Source organism: Rhipicephalus sanguineus, chromosome 8 (assembly GCF_013339695.2).
Source record: "Rhipicephalus sanguineus isolate Rsan-2018 chromosome 8, BIME_Rsan_1.4, whole genome shotgun sequence".
Lineage (NCBI taxonomy): Eukaryota > Metazoa > Arthropoda > Arachnida > Ixodida > Ixodidae > Rhipicephalus > Rhipicephalus sanguineus.
In genome coordinates this window covers 27,524,014-27,545,147 of record NC_051183.1, presented here as the reverse complement: position 1 = coordinate 27,545,147, position 21,134 = coordinate 27,524,014, and the positions used below count along the sequence as shown (strand labels likewise).

General features: G+C 46.6%; 1 protein-coding gene and 4 non-coding genes across 5 annotated transcripts; 3 read left to right on the top strand and 2 right to left on the bottom strand.

Annotated features, from left to right (window-relative positions):
• Positions 1 to 3,196: 3,196 nt before the first annotated feature.
• Trnap-cgg (transfer RNA proline (anticodon CGG)) lies at positions 3,197 to 3,274 on the bottom strand. Its single transcript is given in 2 exon segments — positions 3,197 to 3,232; positions 3,239 to 3,274. It is a non-coding gene; the product is annotated as a tRNA-Pro (tRNA).
• A 3,875-nt stretch (positions 3,275 to 7,149) lies between these two features.
• On the bottom strand, positions 7,150 to 7,818 carry LOC119403094 (dnaJ homolog subfamily B member 13). The gene has a single exon (XM_037670043.1). The coding sequence runs from the start codon at positions 7,816 to 7,818 to the stop codon at positions 7,150 to 7,152; it is 669 nt and encodes a 222-aa protein (XP_037525971.1).
• A 5,047-nt stretch (positions 7,819 to 12,865) lies between these two features.
• On the top strand, positions 12,866 to 12,959 carry Trnay-gua (transfer RNA tyrosine (anticodon GUA)). Its single transcript has 2 exons — positions 12,866 to 12,902; positions 12,924 to 12,959. It is a non-coding gene; the product is annotated as a tRNA-Tyr (tRNA).
• Positions 12,960 to 13,396: 437 nt separating this feature from the next.
• Positions 13,397 to 13,488, top strand: Trnay-gua (transfer RNA tyrosine (anticodon GUA)). The gene is given in 2 exon segments: positions 13,397 to 13,433; positions 13,453 to 13,488. It is a non-coding gene; the product is annotated as a tRNA-Tyr (tRNA).
• A 902-nt stretch (positions 13,489 to 14,390) lies between these two features.
• On the top strand, positions 14,391 to 14,483 carry Trnay-aua (transfer RNA tyrosine (anticodon AUA)). The gene is made up of 2 exons: positions 14,391 to 14,427; positions 14,448 to 14,483. It is a non-coding gene; the product is annotated as a tRNA-Tyr (tRNA).
• The last annotated feature ends 6,651 nt before the right edge of the window (positions 14,484 to 21,134 follow it).

The following is a 21,134-nucleotide window of genomic DNA, read 5'->3' as shown; positions in this document are numbered from 1 at the left end:
GCACTGCAACAGCCTACACTGAATCCGCATTTGATGGCTGTGGTGTGGGAGGTCGGCAATAGCACTGCAACAGCCTACGCTGAATCCGCATTTGATGGCTGTGGTGTGGGAGGTGCGTCATCACGGCAGTCGCTGTCCACATGCGCTGGTTCGAGTAGCTGACGGATGATCTCATCGCCCAAGTCGGCGAAAAATCCCCAGCAACTTCCACCTGGTAAATAATGACCGCTTTTTTCGCCATCGTTAGGGCCTCGTAGTTGCCGCGTTTCTTTAGTTCCGACGGCGCACATGGAACGGGCGGCGTCGGAGCAACACCTCTCACGCCAAGCAACAGACTAAGCTCGGAACGCAGATCAGGCCTAGCCACAAAAACATCTGACAACGCAAATCCTCACACGCCAAAAGGAAACGACGTTGGGCTAGTTGATGTTGCAGCGCTTCTGTTGTACTCTCTTTGTCCGAATTAGGATCCGCGTCGTACTCGTACGCGCTGTCATTCGCCTCAAAACGCCGCACCAAGCAGATTCCAATCTTGGCTTGGCTTGGCCTGCTGTTTGGCCGTGGTAGCCGGTCAATGGATACTTGAATGGCTAAAGCCAAAAGGCAGCCGTTACATGTAGCCAACAAACATAGCCTTCGAGATGGGTAATTTCCGCGTGGATTTTTGACACTGGCACGATCTCCAGTTATAGCCAGTGCAACATATTTCAGTGTTGGCAACCTGGCAAAAATATTGTTACGGGGATGATTTATTCAGTTAATACTGATCGAGTTAATGCTGCACGGAGAGGACAGGATCGTAGGACAACAGGGCAGCCTCAGACTCAAACCCACAACAACAACGTTGTCGTCTTCCTCCATTGGGTGTCATTTCAGCGCCCGTGCCTGAGTCACCTTTGCATACCCGTGACATTACCCCGGCCGGCAAAGCACCGTCCCGGTGCCTGTTATGGTTAGAAGGGCGTGTCACCGTTGTAGGGCTTCAGGCGAGAAACGTGCACGATGTCAGTTCTGGGTGTAGCAGTCGATGAGTTTGTGGTCGGGGAAATCTCATAGGTGACAGGTGTCACCTGGCGCAAGACTCGGTAGGGCCCGACGTATCGCGACAGAAGCTTCTCGCAGAGGCTGCGTGGCACCCAAACAGACAACAGAAGTGCCATATTTGACAATCATCTCTTTCATAAAGTTTAATAACAGAAAAGTGTACATTCATTGGCCACCATCTCTTCGACATTGTCAGTGACAATGCAAGCTTTCTCAGAGCTCCTGCTGCATGTGGTCTATAAAAGACGCGCCTTTCTGGCTGCTCTGTGCTAACCTTTTTGGTTAAAATAGCAGCATTTTCTTGGTCAACTCTATTGAACCGGTCTTTTTTAAGTGCAACTTGCACATAATTATTGATGTCTGCATGTGTTAAGAAGTATGTCCTGCTGCTGCTCTTTGTTTTTTCTTTTTCGACAAAAAGCATATGCACATAGTACCGACGCCGATGTGATGCCCTCTCGCACAAGGTCATGGATACGCAGTACTACATCTTTGTCAACAGTTTGGCTGAATGCTTCAGTTTCACCAAAACCATGGTTGGTATGGACACAAAAGCCCTTGCTTTTGGGATACAGTTCAATTTACTTGAAGTTCATTACGGCTCGACATCCTTTCTTTTTAGTTTGCAGCTGCAGCCTTTTCTTTTTGATGACTTGCCAGTCTGCAGTTGTCTGTCTGTACAAGGTAAATAAAGGAATAATTGGTAGTGGATATCCAAGGGCTTATGCTTGCAATATATTTCTTAATCGCCTCTTTACACCGAGCAATAGCAATGGTGTCAAATGAAGCCATAATATGGTGCAAATCCAGGGCCTGTATATTGATTATGGCCTTTTCAATAAAATGCCTCCACCCTTACTGCGCATGCGTATACCCTCTCCCACACCTCTCCCCTTCCCCTCCACTTTCTCTCCCCACACCCCTCTCCACTTTCCCTCCCCCTCCCTCTCTCCACTTTCCCTCTCCCCTCCCCTCTCCACTTCCCCTCTCCCCTTTCCACTCTTCCTCTGAAACGCGGTCTAGACATGCCGAAATTCTCTCCTAAGCAACGCCGCGATGAGCTCGAGCGCATGCGCGTCGCCTCCCCTTCTCTCTCCACTCCTACGCTGCCCCCCTCTCGCCCGCCTGTCGACCGCGTTCCCCGCTCGCCCTGTGAGAATTAACGGCCAGGCTAGATGGAAGATATATAACGCGCGTAGCGTCCCTCTTCGCGTTCCACGACGCGAGGCCGGTAGCATGCCCAACGAACGCCAACGGAACGCGATCGTGCAAGTGCTCCGGCTTCGCATCGCCTCATGGTCCCCTTTAGCGGGAGATGGCGTAATTTTATTTGTTTTCTTTTTTTTCTGTTTCATGATACGTACTTTGTGGTGTGGATCAGATTTTTTGTAGTACTCCTCTCCGAAGATGCACTGTTTTGTTGCATCCCCAAGCACTTGGAAGGGCACAAGGTCCAAATGAATTGGAACACCGCCGTTTTGCTGTGTTAAACACAACTTTACGTGCGAAGAAAACGGGTGGAAGTGCTGCGCAATTTGCGCCACGCTGCGCCAATGCGCTTCCGCTGCGCCATCCTGCTCCAAAACGCATTATTGCGCCTAAACTGCTCCCAAATTAAGCGGTCTTTCGTGCACGGCCTCCGCAATGGGCTCCGGTGCGCTTCCGGAACCGATCATCGAGGCTACTTTTGGTGCCTTTATGTGCCGCTGTCACCCGTGCCACTAGCTCCTATATTTTAGGAGGCTATGCCCGTGTCATGGCGCGTGTATGTGAGCTTATATCGTCATCACATCACTTGGCACGCTCTCGTGACGTTGTCGAATGCGCAAAAAAGCTAGCGAGCCACCCTACCTGTACAGGAGTTAGCTACAAGAAAGTCAGTTGTGCGGCCGTTTTTCGATTGTGACGCCGGCGGCAACGGAGTTTTTTGGCGCGCTGCGCGCACCAGGCGGTTGCTGTCATCGTGGCCTGGGATTGCGAACATGAATAAAAGTGCGTTGACGCTTCATATTGTCGAAAACTGCTGTATAGCTGTGTGTAATATGAAGGAAAGAAGGGGACTTTAAGGGCTCGTTTTTTTGTTTGTTAGACACAACATTAATGAGAACTGACATTAATGCCAAGGAAAGTATAGGGGGTGTTATTTGTAACTTGCCGCCAGCAGGGACCGAACCTGCGACCTTCGAATAACGCCTCCGATTCCGATGCTCTACCACTGAGCTACGGCGACGGTCATCCTCCCGTCCACTTTATGGGGTATATGTGTAGATTTAAACCTGGGAGTGTTAGTCAGCGCCGATCGCAGCCATGGCGGCGAGAGTGGAACACTTTTTCCTGCCTGTTGGCGTCACGTAACACGTGATCTTTTTTCTTTTTTACGAGAGGGAAGCTGACCAATAATCCCTCGCATACTACCGAAGGCATCATGTCTGCCAGAACGAGACCCTCGCTATGAATGAAGGAAAGAAGGGGACTTTTAAGGGCTCGTTTTTTTGTTTGTTAGACACAATATAATGAGAGCTAACGGAAAATATTGCCAAGGAAAGTATAGGGGGTGTTATTTGTAGTAATTAGAATATAAATGTGAAGAAAGTAAAGTGGACGAAAAGATAACTTGCTGCCGGCAGGGACCGAAAAGTCCCCTGCCGGCGGCAAGTTTTAAGGGGACTTTTAAGCCCCCTTAAAGGTCCCCTTCTTTCCTTCATTCATATTGAGTGTGTAATATGGATTTTGTGTCATAAGTTCGCATGAGAAAAATTCGTTTTATCTGTTTGCGGTGAATGAAGCCACTCTACCGACCGCGAAACCACTCACAGGGCTTTGGTTTGTGCAAGTCCGTTGGACAATTTCCGAAACTCATTTTTTTAACACGAAAGTGTTTTATGCCGGGGTCCACCACGGTTCCACTAACGTATTTCTGTCACGGATGTGACGCTGTAAAATATAGACTAACAGTGGGCAAAGAAAAAAAAACAGAAGGAAAAGTTCCGTCACCGGGAATCGAACTTAGGACCCGTCGCTCCGCAGCGCGCAGCGCGAAACGATTCGGCCACGGACGGCACGTTCTTCGCCGTGCTAACGGCGAGCTATTTATATTCACCATTTGCCGGTGACTGTACTCGGAGATCTGTGTTACAGCGTGTTTTCGTTATTACTAGCGAGATGACGCGAAGGGCTTGAAGAGCGCGCATGAAAGGTCGCCGTTGCGACGAGCGCCCGCTTCTACAGGGCATGGTCGCTTGTGCGTGCGCTTATCTCGTGATCGCGGTTGTTTGTACGTATCGCGTTGAGAGCACGAAGGTCACTTGGATCACTGCAGCGGCCGCATTTGCGAAAGGAGCGCGGTGCTCACGCAGAATTAAGTTACAAATGTGACAGTTAGTTCGCTCTCATCCTGTGCATGTTCGTTCCGTGCGTCCTTTCTGCAGCGCGTTGCAAGTTTCGAGCTGCTTGCCGTTCTTCGCGTGACATTAAAATTTGTTGCTCGAGCATTCATTCCTTCGCCCTTGGGGCGAAGGAATCTCTGAGGGCTGCGTTCGTTTCATTGAAGCGCATTCCACACCTATCATTTGTGTCGAGAGTGTTCGAAAGCTTCGTGATGTCATGATGGCGCTGCAGAACAAGAACCGGAAAAAGGGGGCGCGCTTCTCGCCGAGCTCCCGCTATTCAGCGGCCGCTGAAATGGACAGTTCATTACATGGACACATCGAGAAGAGCCCCTCCGGCGAAGCTCTGTATTTTATTTCCAGATTCCCCATTCGAATAAAAGCACTAACGGCGGCGCGCCGCAATTACTGCGCGGCGGCGGCGGCGGCGGCGGCGGCGTGATCTCTCTTGGGATTTCGGCGGCGGTGCGAGCGGCGTGACCAAAAACAGGCGGCGGCGGCGGCGTGGCGCGGCGGTGCACACCTCTACTCCTAGCAGCTGAAGCAGCGCTTTTAGGGTGTCCTCCGGAAAGCTACGGATTTTACCCGCTGTAGTGAAAAACCGCTCCTTTCTGCTGTTGTAGTGGTGGTTGGTGCCACTGGCACAGCATGCCGGCATCCTGAAGCATGCAGAACCACCGTACGAACTGACTCAAGCGCGGTCGACCACGCACCGTGCACCGATCAAGTAAACAACCGAGACGAGGACGAACAAGATGGCGCTCGGACGACCTTCTAAAGAGCTAGTGCGCCACTCTAGCGATTTCTTAGCGCCGCCGAGTTTGCAGTGGCGCTGCCATCAGGAGGGACCACTTTTACGTACAAAAAGATTATGTACCATACAATTTTATGCTGTCGGACACCATGAAAAGACACCACTTGCTTCGGTATACATTACATTGCCGTATTTATCGCTACTGGGAGCTGGCTCGCCAAATTCTTAAGCGGGGGCGAAGTCCAGCGCCGTAACCTGCATCCCACTGCATCCATCCATTCAAAGAATCGTGGAACGCGAAGAGGAACGCTACGCGCGTCGTGTCTTCCCTCTGGCCTGGCCGTTAATTCTCACAGGGCGAGCGCGGTCGACAGCCAGGCGAGCGTCGGACAGCTATTTTTTGGGCCACTTTGTCGCGCGCGTCTCGAGGGCAGTTTTCAAGATTTTCAAATTGAAAGAACATTAGGAGCGTTGCGTCTGCAAGTGTCGACAATGGAGAATCAGATGCTCTTAGATATTTCTTGTATATATGCTTCATCAATATGTATATAATTGTAAACTGTGTATATAGTTCATCAAAATTGTGAATATAATAAAACATTGTGTATATTTGTATATATAACAACGTGTGTCACGACTTCATATGATGGTAGAGGGCTTGTACGGAAGATTCACGGGTTTTCGCGATCTCCGAACCAGCTCCTCAATCATCATTCACTTCGTGGATATGGCGTGATTTTTTTTTTTCATACCCTTTATTTCGCGGACTTTTCCAACTGCGTCACTTAGAACTGCAGCGCCCTCGGCCGCTCCGTGGCAGCGGGTGAAGTCACCCTTTGCCTTACCTTCAACTGAGAGGAAGGGCACAGTACACTACTGTGGCCTATTGGTATACATGTATACATACACCCTGAACCCCGTCTTCCTAGCTCTATTTGCAGCGACGCTGTAGGCATTATGTGGTCCAGTGAGACCATTACCTATTTCTACTTAACCGTTACATGTGGTAAGAATACTCCACCCTAGCCCAAAACTTGGGTACCGCGTACCCACCGAACGCCACTGACCTGTTCACCTACGGCGAACCCGTAGGGACTTTTCTGTGCTTTCAGTGTGTAAGTGGCCCTTTTAATTAGGCTTTTAATTATGCTTTCATTAACTGCCGAATGGCGTAAATAAACATTCTTTTTTCACTCGACTTAATCCTCATTAACCTATATATCCTATACAAGCAATAATAGAACAATTACTACGCTTTATGAGGATTTTTTTAATTATCAGATTTTTGTTACGTGTTTATGGCGCCATTTTGTGTCACGACAGCTCATTCTCTTCATTATACCATTATGTCGCTAGGCGCTAGCACCGTAAAGTGCCCTTTATAGTCCGATGCAACGTCGACGCACGTGCACGCTCTGCACAGCGAAGCTACGTTAGGAAACGCGTGACCGACGCGTCCGGCGTCCGTCGGCGCGAGATGCGACATGCTGCATTCCGCGCCGGAGACGTTACACAGGCTCCACCGCATCTGCGTCAGTTCGTGACGACGGGACGACGGGCACGCTCAAATGCGCATACGTCAAGGCGACGTAGCGCAGCGGGCAAGGCGGAGTAAAGGGGACACTAATATGGGAATATTTCGGAATAACAAAAAAAATTAAGTCAACAGCATTACTACCTCATTACACACACTTTGTATTAAGTTTATTCATACTGTCGATCCAGTCAGAGATCATTACAGGAAGGGCATGTTCACTTATGACAACTTAAGAATATAAGCAGCAGAATGTGGATTACACGAAAAGAAAACATGGGCTTTTAACATAGGCAAACAAGCAAACGTGATATTTCATCCAATAAAATGTAACATAAAAATAAGCAGGTACACAAGTTAACAGCATCACACGCGAGATCAAAAGTCCGTGAAGTCGTAGCGGACTTAATAGTTAAGGTGATGTCTCTCCGCTAGCCAGTGGTGCCACTTGGCGACGGCAGTCCTTTCCCGGTGAACCTCAGGGTGTCACCGGTTTTGACGTCATCCGCAACAACTATGTTGAGATATGCTCCAGCGATCAAGGGCACTTGCACCGTCGATCCTTTTCTGGCTTGGCCAGGCGCTATCTTTAGCACGGCGCTGACGTCCATGCCAGATATCCTGAAGACGTGATGTGGCTTTTCTACGACGACGAACACGATGACTCCGGCCAGGTGTCCCTTTCTCTTGTCGCTCGCTTCCTGAAGCTTGTATTCTGTGCCCGCTAGCACTCCTGGTCTGATTTCGAGGGTCATTACCCTCTCCTCGTAGTCGCAGTCTCCGTCGTCGCTTCCTATTTTGCGGGTCACCCTGTACTTATTGGTCGTGCTCCTCGATATCCCTTCCAACGTTAATGGGAGGTCTTTGTAAACTGGTGGGTCCTCAGGCATCGACGGAGGAGTTTCTTCTCGCCCTTGCTCACAGCTTGCCTCGTTTCCAGTCGCGGTTGCCTGGGCGCCTTCCCGGGTCTGTTGGATCGAAGCGTCGTACCGCTTCCGGGCCTCAGGGTCGTCGAGTACAACGAAGGCCTCCCGTGCTTGTATGAACAACTGCGCTGCTTCGGGCACCGAGTTCTTATAAGGGTGGTAGCGCCTCGCCATCGTGTGGAACGCTTTGCGGATTTGTTGGGGAGACGCCGTGTAGCGTCTGACGGCGCCATCGGAAGAATCTTGGGTGGGGCGGAGCGTTCTATGCGAAGCTTGGCAGAGCGACGTTCCACTGGGAGCTCCTCGAGACGCGCGAGGCGACAGTGGAAAACGATGGCGATGACGATGGTGTGCGCCGATGATGGATGATGCTTTAACTCGGCCCGAGAAAATTTAAGCAAAACGAGAAGTATATGGCACTTGAAAAAAAGAATACGTACACTAAATGCAGTGGTGTAGAAACAAGAGGGCGAAATTCTGTCGACAGTACGAGTGGTCGACATGAAAGACGTGCGGTCTTGTGGTTATAGTGCACTATACTTGTGGTGTAGTGCGGCCAGCAAGAGAGGTTTGTGATAAATGTGATAACGCGAGGTGGCACTAGATGGAGCTGTAGTGGATATAACATTCTCATCATCATCATGATGTAACAGCCGACCCCCGCTCTGCTCTGATGCTTGAGGCCCGTATATTTAGATTTAGGTGCACGTTAAAGAATCCCAGGTAACCGCAACTATTATTACTATTACTCCTTTCTTTCCTCTTTCGCCACATGGGCGCCTCCACGACGCTCACTGGCTGCGGCGAGCGAAATCACCCTGTCAGGTGACTCCGACGTCGCCAAAAAGCCATGAAACTAGTATTCGCTATGTATTTACTTTCTTCCGGTAGACATGCGCAGGTGCTGGTCACGGCCATATAGGAAAGAAAAAAAAAACTACAGTCGCGGACAGCTTTTCTTGGCAATGAAGTGAAGGCTAGAGAACCGAATAGCGTGTATCCTACCGCTAATGAATGTAGTCCAACAATTGTGTCCGTATTTTCTGCGTGAGATATAAATGTTTTATAAATGTGGCTCTTTTCACACAGGACGTAGCCTAAATCCACCGTGCAGTGGAGTTTTGCTGTGTGACTGCAGCACCAGAACGCACGGCCTAGCGGATAAAAAAAGCAATATTGAGACGGTCCCGGACAAAATGGAACGCGATGCGCGCGTCTCCTCCACTCCATGAGTGGGCGGACCGTGGCCGCGTTAGAGGGGGGACGCGTACGCACGTTTGTTTTCTGCGTGCTTCTAGCGGCCAATGTCAGCAAACTTGGGACGGGCCACTGCGAGCAATGCAGCTCCCTCTGGTCTCTGGATGGTGTGAGATATTTGTATTTGCTTTACTTTATGCGTTGTCAATTTGCGTTTTTGCACCCATGAGAAAGTCGACCCGAGCGCAAGAGTTCGAGAGTGGCTTGCGTTCTGCGTATGCCTCCTGGCGGCTCGCAGATTTCTTGGGTCCCCAATTCTAAAACTCCTTCGTGTTTATCCAGAGTTCGGATGTGCTCCTCCGACTTGTACTTTGACATACAGGGCCTGCTCGACCGTGCTCGCGCGATTATCCCTTGAGGGGTAGTTTTGTACGTCTTGTGCTTTCAGCGCAGAGTTTGTGTTTAAACTGTAGACCGCACGAAGGTCACTTTGCTCGCTGCAGCGGTCGCGATTGTGAAAGAGTGATCTGCTAGCTAGAAGAGCCAAAGTAGGGCTAGTTGAACAACTGTGACAGTTCGCGCTCTTCCTGTGTATAACTGTGCGTTCGTTTCGTGCGTCCTTTGTGTTTGAGCAGCGTGCTGCAAGTGTGTTTTCTTTTCCTGTGTCATTTGTACTTGAGCAGCGCGCAACAAGTTTCTCGCTGTTTGACATTATTCCTGTGACATTCCAATTTCTTGCTACCGCACTCCTTGCTTTGCCCTTGAGGCGAAACTGTGACTTTTTTTGCTTGTAACCTACGTTTGTAAATTGCAACCTTGTGGCATGCGGGCTGCACATAATCATAATTTCTATTCCTGTGTTGTAGATTATTGTACATTCGCCGAATTTCTTTCTTTGCCTGCGAAGCCAGCCCCCCCCCCTCCCCCTTTCCCTCCTTCTCTTTCCGATTTGTCATCCGGCACCCGCCGTGTCGTCTTCATGCATCTCGGCCCTCCGCTTCATAACGTTGCCGACCCCTTGTTTACAATAATCACTAATTGACACATTAAGCACATGTTGCGTCTTCACATGGACACACCGTGACTGAAACAGACGCATATTTTCATGATTTGGAATGCCTTCCTTTAGCGACTCGCAAATTAATATTTCGGCGTCGTATAGTGGGCTTTTTGTTCACATCTACAATGACGCTCTGACTGCTGATGCCACTTCATCACATTGACTTCACAAGTGATAAACATATAAGTAGACACTTTCTTGCTTCATTGCAGCCTGACGTGGGGAAGAGTACTCCTCCGTCCCGCTGCGGAGCCTCAGACGGACGTAAGTTCATTAATGTCGTGCGTGCCATACTTGATCAAGAAGTCCTGATTTATGCGCTTCAACGCAATTTTATTAGCGTCGCGACTTCCCATAACAGATTCTGTAGCATTGCCATGTACGCGTAAAAAAAGGATATCACTCCATGCTTATTGAACAAGCTGCTGGTCGCTGACGGAAAATGTGGCCAATAATCAACGAAGTGACTGGGCATACTCGCAATAAAGGAGTTGTACCTGCTAATGTTGATCAGGACACTGTCAATGGCTTCAACAATTTAGAAATGTTGGTTCCTCTCTGGCTAAAACGTATCTTCGTACCAACATATCACTACCAACAGCCCCGTTATAAATGATACAGGGCCGTACGAAATTCTGGCCTTTTGAGTAAGCTCGTAGTTACTACGGCGCCGGGTTCGAACGAGATTCCAGCGCATGTTATGAAATGGAATATTAATATATTGGGAGACATACTAAGCGATGCTTTCAACCATTCAGTACGCACCGGTAAATATTCAACGATATTTTATATAGCCAAAGTTATTCCTGTCTATAAAGATGGAGGCAAGTCTGACCCTTTCTGCTACCGGCCGATGTGTGAACCGACTTTTCTTGAGATTTTTGAAAAGAAAAAATTCAACCAGCTCCGCTTCGCGGACACCGACTAAACAGCGACGCTGGTGGCGTTCCCTTCGTCAGGTTAACACATTTCTATGTTTTGCAAGTCTTTCAGATATTTTGTATCGCAGCTCTTTATTAAACACACCTTGCTAAGCCTTGAGGTGGTCGTATGAATGTATTTCATCTTGACCATACCACTCTTATACAAAGGTTTACAAGGAAGCCTTCGCTTGAGATGCTCGGATATGTTGTATCACTGCTCTTTGTTAAAGACTCTTTGTTAAGCTTTGAGGTGGTAGTGTAGCCACCACCTTTTATAACCACAAAGCATCACGTGACAGTGGTTTGATTCTGGTGACGCGCACGCCATTTGTTGGGCTAACTGTTGCCTTCTTCCTTTTTAGTGCAAGTTGTGTGCAGTGGGATATACCCAGTTTCTGTGGCACATACGCGTTTGTGATGATGATGGTTTTCTGATCGGCCGCACAGATTTCTGCGGCACATACCCGTTTGTTGGGCTAACTGTTGCCTTCATATTCAGTGGACCAGTGGTGAGTAGTGGGATTTACCCAATGTCTGTGGCGCATACCTGTTTGTGATGCCCACAAGCATTACCACGGATTCCCGACGTGAAAGGCTCGACCAAGAAGAGCTTCGCCGTTAATAATCGCAAAACGCATGCGTTCCTTTCTGGGCAAATATCACGCCTTCTGTCCGTATCAACATGGACTCCGAACAGTGCGCTATACAGACACAGCTGTGCTGTGTCTGTATAATTTGATACCGTAGACCACGAAGCATTACTTTGCATATTAGGTATCTGTGGCTTCCGCAAAAATATGCGGGATTTCTTCCAAAGTTACCCAAATGATCGTCAGTAAATGGTAATTATTAATTGCATCACTTCGTACCTTATGTCCATGCAGAGAGGTATGTCCTTACGGTTTCGTATTAAGCCCGTTGCGTTACTTAATATACACAGATGTAGTGTAGAAATCAAGGTATCGTTCTCAGCTATGACATTGTAACTGATCTTCTGTCGCAGTGCGATTCATGGTAGGTCCTGATGATATACTTATGCCCGTTAAGCCTTACAGCCACTGAAATTTGTTACTAGCCTTATCACCGCGAATTTACACGCAAAGGTTGTGCATTGTATAGTCCTATATAGGGTCATGTGGGTTTGATTATCAATGTGCGGACTTTCATTCAAGATGCCAGATTACCTTACAAGGTGATCCTGTAGGAGCCATGACGAGTCAAACGGTGTTTTCTGCAGATATAAATATAGATTACTATCCATTTCATTGAGTATGTAACTTCTATGTGTCGGGGCGCGCTGCATGTAAGGCCGGAGTCTATTTTATGGTTCGTTAAGTTGGCGTTGTTTGAAACGTTTACAAAAGTTTCGAACGCCTCGATTCACCTACGGTAGTTGGCCGAATTAGAACCACTATTTCAAAGAAGATAAACGACACGTTTGAATTTCTTAGCCTCTGTTTACTTTCATAAGCTGGGAATAAAACCTCACGACTACTTGGAGAAGCACATCGGCAGTCTCTCGTCACAAACACAGTCATCTCATCTAACCTGTATTCGCAAGAACTGATTTATATAAATATACAAGTCGCCCCGCGAAAAGCCACATAGGGGAGTTAATTAAGATAAACTTCACCCGTGTTGCGAATTTATATTTTTTTCCTCTTTCTTGTGCATTTTTTGTTGTTGTACACCCTCTAATGCTGGGACTATTGTTTGCAGTATATTGTACGAGATGATATGAATAATACAAGATGCGGGAGCGCATTCAAACGCGAAAGAAGCATTGTGTTTTCATGAAATGGTGTGACAGTAGAAGGTGTGACATTAGAAGGGCGGTAAAAAAAATGGAACAATGAAACAGAGAAAGCGCGATCACTCTTTGGCCAGAACTAAAAAAAAAACAAATGGCACGAAGCACAAACGGCCCCTCCGCGTAATGTATGCCAGGCACGCCTAGCATCGCCGTTGTATATCTTAACTAGGTCACATAGCGTACGTAGGCCGCATTCAAGACAAACGGGTAGGCGCAGCGTGTCCAGTTCCGTCGATAGCTCAGTTGGTAGAGCGGTGGACTGTAGAGGTTCTCACCCAAAGCGGACATCCATAGGTCGCTGGTTCGAATCCGGCTCGACGGATTGCTTTTTTTTTTCGTGAAAAGCACTTCAGAAATTACATTTCTCTCTTTGCAGCCTTCGGCTTTTGCGTTTTTTCTGCGTAGCATAAACAAGTTCTTAGTATCTGTTTATTTTTACTCCTATTGACTTATCATGGTTAAAGAAATGTAAGATGTGAACATTGTGAAAGTTAATCGTTGGTATTTTCCGCGACTATCAGCGCGGTGCAACGGGCTATGCGCGGTGCGACACTGCGCGCTGCGATAGCTGACGCGAACGCTTTCTGGAATCGGCGTAGTTTGCGCACTGAGGCACGTCTCACCATGTTGTATTGTAGTGTCTTAGAAACAATACTGATATGCACAGCTGTTGCAAAGACAGGATCCGGCCTTTGCAACTGGGCCGCGAATTGCGTGAATGTACGGCGCAGACAAGTCGTTAGTGGCCGCGTTGTCGCTCCGTCGATAGCTCAGTTGGTAGAGCGGTGGACTGTAGAGGAATACCCGACGTTGACATCCATAGGTCGCTGATTCGAATCCCGCTCGACGGACTTATTTTTTTATCCAAGAATACCGGTTGAAAACTAACTTTACTGTTTGCTGATTTCGTATCGGCTTGCTCAAGATTGAATGTTGCGTAGGACTTGAAGTAATCGTGAAGATTTCAGTTCTTCTGGTAATGTGGTGGAAAGCTTTCCCGTGTGGAAAAATTTGTGAAAAAGACCAGAAATATAGGAGTGCATACAAAAAATGGTGTGCAATACGTTTTGTGCTTACCAGCACAAACCTTTTTTTCCCTCAAAGTCCGAACGTGTAATGTCACACGTGCTTTCTAAAGGCTCTAAACTAGAGCTCTTTTTACAGTACTTCTAGAAGCTATATTACACAAAACGTTTTAGAAACGTTTCTAATCTGCGTAAACTTATATTCGCTTTTTATCTCCTAAAAGGGTCGCAAGTTGCCTGGGCATACTGCGCGCAGGCACAATAAGCCCCCCTCTCCAACACCATTCATCAGTCGACATTTCGGTATCTTTTCATCGATGGAAGCTTTTTTGTTTGTTACACAAGACGCCATTCTAATTGAAGCCATTGTAGTGCAAGAAACATGCAAAAAGACAGGGAAAGACAAATAAATAAGGCTTCTACGGGAGCTATTACACGGACAAAAAACGGAAAGGCCAGACATATACTGCGAAAACGTGTGTCCAGTTCTCCCGTTCTTTGTCCGTATCACGGTACAGCGCAAAGAATGAACAGAACAAGACGCCGTGGGCGCTGGTGTCACCATGAGCTACGTGGCATCTTGCACCAAGGATGCTGACATTTCCGTTTTTTTTTTCTTCGCGCTGCAGTGGCTTCGGTACGCATCAAGTAACCCGCAGGACAAGTTTCACTGCTCACTTTGTCTGCTTTTACTGCCCTATCAAGTTGATACCATCGCAGCCACCGTTCCGTCGATAGCTCAGTTGGTAGAGCGGTGGACTATAGAGGTTTCACTCGATGCGGACATCCATAGGTCGCTGGTTCGAATCCGGCTCGACGGACTGTTCTTTTTTTTTCTTCCATTAGTGGAAAAGTTCCTTTTTTATGTGTCTGGGCTTCACGTATGATGTGTCCCGAACGGCATCTTGAGCACAACGTCAACATTCTAAGAAAAAAAGCTGTTCTTCGACTTTTTTGCGACACATGTGACTCTCACATGTATAACTATCTTTAGGGAGTCACGTGGACTCTTTAGGAGAGTCGTGGGAAGCAAGACTTTCCCAAAGGGAGTCAACGTGACTCTTTAAGGAGAGTTATACATGTGTGAGTCACATGTGCAGCAAAGAAGAGTCAAAAGACAGCTTCTTTTCTTGGAGTGAAGTATGTCTCAATTTTGTTTTTCAGCAGCAACGACGGAAGCTCATAGAAAACCAGCGTCCTTTCAGGAAGAGCAGCAACTCCTCCTGGCGGCCATGACAGTTGCTTCGTGGCAAGCCACAGGCATGCAGACCGACATGAGTGTAGGAAGCGCATACACACTGAAGACAGTTGCAGCATATGGCGGAGTCACTGTATAGCAAGAATAACCATCTACTGGCGTGCCTGCGTTTGGTTTACCGAAAACTAGCCTCCCTCGCCACTTTTCTCTTTAAGAATGCTATGTCGCGAAGACAACTAGGAGGGCTTTCGTGACTTGAAAGTGCCATGCGAAAGCCGTTGATGAAAGGAAAGGCTCGCGAGGTAGATTACGATATTTGCTATGGGACAAAAAGACGCCTCACGCGGTGCAATTGCTTTTTAAACTATACTGAATAGTTGTCGAAACCCGGAAGCCGGTGCCACAGTATTGCCGCCTTCATCATGTCTTTTCTAATTGGTCAGCGGGGTGGCTACGGCTTTCCCGATTGGCTCAACCGTCAACATGGAGAGACGCGTGGACATCACATGACGAATCTGAATAATCCAGAGCGGTACTATTTATGAACAAAGCGCTGTTAGCCACAGGAACGTTTGTTCGGCACATAAGCACTGGTCTCAAAATTGTTTCTTTTGTTGAAATCTCGGCAGATTAGATTATCTGAAATCTTTTGAATGATCTCTAATCTAGACATGTATACCTTTAACCACTTCGGCCACGTTTTCATGGTTGACTCGGTGATCCCACGCAATTAATAGGGGTACATGTCACGTGACCATTTTCACCAACTCCCCTAAGATGTAGAGCAGATCGAAACAGCGCAAGACGCATGCAATGTTTGTCAAAGCGAAAACGCCTCATTCACAGCAGTCGTCTCCGAGTTGAGAGCTACCCTTTGATGAATTCACAGATGAAATTAAAGATGCAGTACTAGGAAAGGGGAGGTGGTACGAAGGTTGAACTGTAGTAGCCGTGATTATAACGCGATGTCCTGTGTTGTGGTGTAATTCCGTATTGGCTTAGATTGTACTAATTCAGACTAGAACTTGTGTGTTCTAAGATGGTTTAACAACGAAGAGGCTTTGCTGCGATATATGAACTAGCAGTCTAAACGTTCAAACCCCATGAAGAAATATTTCAGGTATAATGCAGGAAATTGAAATTAAATTATGTTTTAACTTCAGATCTGCACTCAACGAGCCTCGCCTTTTGTATTACCGCACCTTTGCAATACAGAAACACTGTGGAAGCTCGCTGGGTCCCTTATGCCTTCACCTAAGACAGCTCGAAGGCAAAAGCCTTTTCCTTCTTCTAAGTCGATGTATTAATCCTCCCTCACCCCCCTCCGATAGCTCTCTGCACCTAACGCGGTTTTGCACTGTCTCCAAGATCGGAGGATTGAAAGCTTTCTGCACTTCGCATGGCTTTGCATTGCCTCAGTGATCGGAGCACTTTTGGCCAAGCGAAGATGTAATGCGATGGCGTCGTTATGTGACGCAATAGTGATGTCATGATGACGTCATAGAATGTGGCGTAATAGCGACGTCATGATGAGGTCATAAATTGTGGCGTCATATGGTGGCGTCATCTGGCGATGACTATGTTTGCATAAAGCGGGGGACAGACGGGTCCGATTTTCCATGCGATCCGACGGCCGACGTCGCGGTGGGGGAGAGGGAATGGTGGCTGTACGATGCTATGAAAGGTCACCATTCCGGTTTCCCCTCCGCGGTGTCGGACGTCGAATCGCATGAAAAATCGTACCGTCTGTCTCGCCCTTAAGTCGTGTGGGCACCAACGCGCCGGTAGGTGGTGCCGCCGACGGTCAATTTTCCCGTTTGATGAGGCATCTAGGCTTTCGCCTGAATTTAATTAAATCTTTGAAACGCGCATAACTAGTCGATACCAAATAATACCGAACACTTTGCCAGCGTTGGGGGTATCGGGGAATTATTCGCATTGTTTCTGCAAAATATTTTGCAGAAACAATGCCACGTGGACTCGGCACACCAGGCAGTGCAAACAGAGACGCCCAAGCCAAAGATTATAGGTAATTCTATGCGAACACCCGGAATATTTTGGGAACACGTTTTCGGCACATCCTGATAAAGTTACAGTTAGCCGCATGCCTTTACTGAACTATTGCTGCTGCATACGTCACGCGTATTCAAGAGAATTTTATAATATATATGGTATATCAGCTAAGAATCATCCCATTTGCAAGTCATGGGTGCAGTTTGATGGCATTAGATAATTTTGTACGAACCTCCGTTATAAACCAAATCAGTTTATTATTGGCCTTGTAGTATTTTGCTTTGCGAAGCTAGCCCTGTCTCCGCATCAACGGAAGAATTTGATACAGAGCGAAAAGGCTCAGTATTTTCTCCGTAAGCTGAGTTGGTGGCTTTTGTGGATTGTTACACAATTGCATACAACAAAACGCGAGAAAACTAAATTTTCATGTACACTGGTTTGATGCTGAATTAGGGCAGCGTCTCCAACTAAGTTATCGTCGACTTATAATTCTTACCGGCAAATACAATCTTTATTGGCTTAAGCATAGAACTGAAGACATGACGTCGCGCGGCAGGTACGCATGTTGAATAGGGCAGTTCTTGTGTCTTCTGTTTCCTGTGTTTTTGACTTTTCGCGCTGCCCTAAACATGCCTAATGTTGAAATTAGAGTATGCACGTTCGTGCAAAGTCACATAATTCAAGGGTGAACTAACTAACTAACTAACTAACTAACTAACTAACTAACTAACTAACTAACTAACTAACTAACTAACTAACTAACTAACTAACTAACTAACTAACTAACTAACTAACTAACTAACTAACTAACTAACTAACTAACTAACTAACTAACTAACTAACTAACTAACTAACTAACTAACTAACTAACTAACTAACTAACTAACTAACTAACTAACTAACTAACTAACTAACGAAACGATCTTTTGTCCACTACGGCACACAAATGCTCTCGTAGTTGGACAGCGGTGCATTTGCTAAATACAGCAAAATTTTTAGCCCATAAGCACCAAGCACCACAAGGACGAAAAAGGAGAGACGCAACACATGTACTACCTTGTGTCCCTCCTTTTGCATTCCTTGTCTTGGTTATGCGCTAAAAAAAATTCGTAACATGTATTACCAACAAGGCCAAATTCCTTTCCTTGCGAAGCTATACACTTGCGTTAGGTACAGGCTGTCTGTCCCCCCTTGTATTAATTGATTGTAGTGTTGAAGCCTAATGCAAAGACTGTCAAGAGCCAGTTTCGATGGTATTGTCAGTTGAATGGCTCCAGCTGGAAGAACAAACGGGGCGACTGCGTGAATTTAAGTACAAACGAGAGGCGCAGCTTTCCTAACTCCAAGGCTTATAGCGCCAGGCAAAGGTTGATTAGAATGCAAGGCGAGGTTGGTCGCGGAGCCGGTTACGCCACCGGCGTTGTCTTCCATTGCCACTGCATGTGACCCAGATTCGTGTGGCATACTTGCGGATAAAACGGTGTATAGTTTCAACGATTCCTCGTTGGGAGGTACTGGGATCGATACCCAGCACCTCCAAGACTCTTTTTTTTTTCAGCATTTATTATGGTTTTGTTATTCAATCCGCGTGATTGTATATAAATAGTGGTTTATGGTATAGCTGGCCTTAACGAGACAGAGACGCTGAAAGAAGATGAACGAAGGACAACTAAGACACTGGACGGGATTACTACAGAATTTATTTTACTTTTAATCGGATGTAGTGCCTAGATAGCCGCATGCACAAAACTCGGTACGATAGCACCATGTACAGCAGTCGGCATAACAGCATTCCTTCTAATTAATGCGAAAGATAAAATCAATCGATCGATCGATCGATCAATCAATCAATCAATCAATCAATCAATCAATCAATCAATCAATCAATCAATCAATCAATCAATCAATCAATCAATCAATCAATCAATCAATCAATCAATCAATCAATCAATCAATCAATCAATCAATCAATCAATCAATCAATCAATCAATCAATCAATCAATCAATCAATCAATCAATCAATCAAAATAATTGCCCGCAACTAAACTATATGCAGCCGCGTCATCCGGATACCTCGAGAAGCGCATCATGGCAATGTCCAAGTCCAAGGTATCAGCACCGACTGAGCTAGAGGTCATGTTCCAGGAGCTCCTGGGCAGACGCGATGAATGCCATGCGGCTGGACAGCGCAAGAACACTCCGCAGCCAAGGCACTACGGTGAGCTCCTGCCTCAAGTGGGTTTTCATGAGCCCTAACGCCCACCGCGTGATTGAACCGTTGCAGGACATTACTATACGTGCCATTATTATGTCGGTTCACATTGATTAGTAGTGGTTTTTCGTGGCGCAAATGCCATGTGTAGCCAAACAGCGCCAGATCTTTTTATGTGAGGTTAACGGTGGGCAATGATTTGCATTATACTATGGAAATATGGCTCTAAAAAGGCCTGCAGTCACATGCAATATGGAAAAATAAAAAATATAGGTATATACATAATAAACTAATAAACTTATGGTAGTGACGTGGTATGACCTATAAATGTTGAATTAATGAGAACTGACCATAATTTCAATATTAGTAATAATATCATGGGTTTAACGTGCAAAACCCACAATATGATTATGAGGGACGGCGTAGTGGAGGGCTCCGGAAATTTCGACCACCTGGGGTTCTTGAAAGTGCACCTAAATCTAAGTACACGGGCCTGAAACATATTCGCCTCCATCGAATGATCATAACATCAACAAGTGAGAAAGTGTAGTTAGTAAGAATGCCTCCTCAAGGCCTTTGACCCCGAAGTCGGCGAGGCAGGTGCTTTCATGTCGTTTCACATTATCGTTATCCCCAGCATGCTCCAAAAGTCCAACAAAATATAATACTTTACTTGGCACGGTGGCTTTAAAGGGACACTAAAGAGCAAAACGATTTTTCTCGCATTCGTAAAGTGGTCTTCCACGATACCAAAAACACCACGCTTGCTGCGAGAAGACGCCTAATAAACGAGAAAACGCGCAAAAAGAAAACACAGGTGGCGACGCCGCCTTGGAATTCCCACACCATTTGCCGTGAAGTCACATATTTTTGACGGTGCCTGCTTGGGCCTACGTAGTTCCTAATCGTTTAAATCGAAGTACATTGTCCTCTGAGGGGGCCAGAGACTTGATAAAACGAGTTTGTTGAAATTTCGTCGAGCCAGTGGCGCCAAAATACGTTAAATGCTCTTTGAAATGCTTTACGTCACGAATTACAAAGTACGGCGCGAAATTTAAAAATGAAACTTTGAACTTGGTTTTCTCCGCTAATAATAAACCTATGGTAGTGAAATAAACAACGCAAGAGTTCTCCGAGCACACTTTGTCAATCTAGACTAATTCATTGTTTCTCTTTAGTGTCCCTTTAAGTTATGGTCTCGCGCACGACGATAAAACTCAGGCATAGCATAATATTCAAGGTAGGAAGGCAGGCCTTGATAAGTATAAATCGTATTGTATAAAGGCGGAAATAAATACACAAACAGAAAAGTGGCGTTCGTTTTTATTTAGAATATTGGCTCGAGCTACGACACATATGTTCGACAATTATATGGTCTAGGAATGGTACCACCTGACGTCTAGGCAGTCGTTAAGGCATATCGCGAACAACTTTTATAGCGAAGTCTTCCCTGCGAACGCTTCCGTGCAGGGTGTTCGTATATAGGAGACACTGCTGTCTTGCCGAATAGCTCACACACGGCATTCATAACGAATTGACATACATACACGTTGGCACCTGTTCTACCACTGCACGTTCGGCGGTGGGCAACTTGCATCTCTGCGGAAGTGCGGAATAAAACAACAGGATGGTACATGAATATGTTCATTGCAACAATTATACGACTTCAAACAAATTATTCCTTTTTACGGAATTATTCGCATGATGACGCATATGTCACCTTGTAGTAATAATTACAACTTCAGCTGCGCTATTGCAGATACAAGGATCTCGACGATGCAGATGACGCCAGTATTTTGCGAGCTCGATGACGGTAGTACAATATCCTCATTAGAACGATCCATTTGGCACATTCCTTCCCCGTGTTCGACATGTTTCACAGAAAGTGAGCTAATCATGACGATTATGCTGCAATCAGTGGAGCTGACGGCGTCGATGGAGCGATTAAAACAGGCCTTATCCCGGAGACTATATGATTTGTGGTCAGGTAGGTCGTGTGGACCGGGTATTTGCGTTTTACCTTAGGCTAGGTTAGGCTGCAAAACATG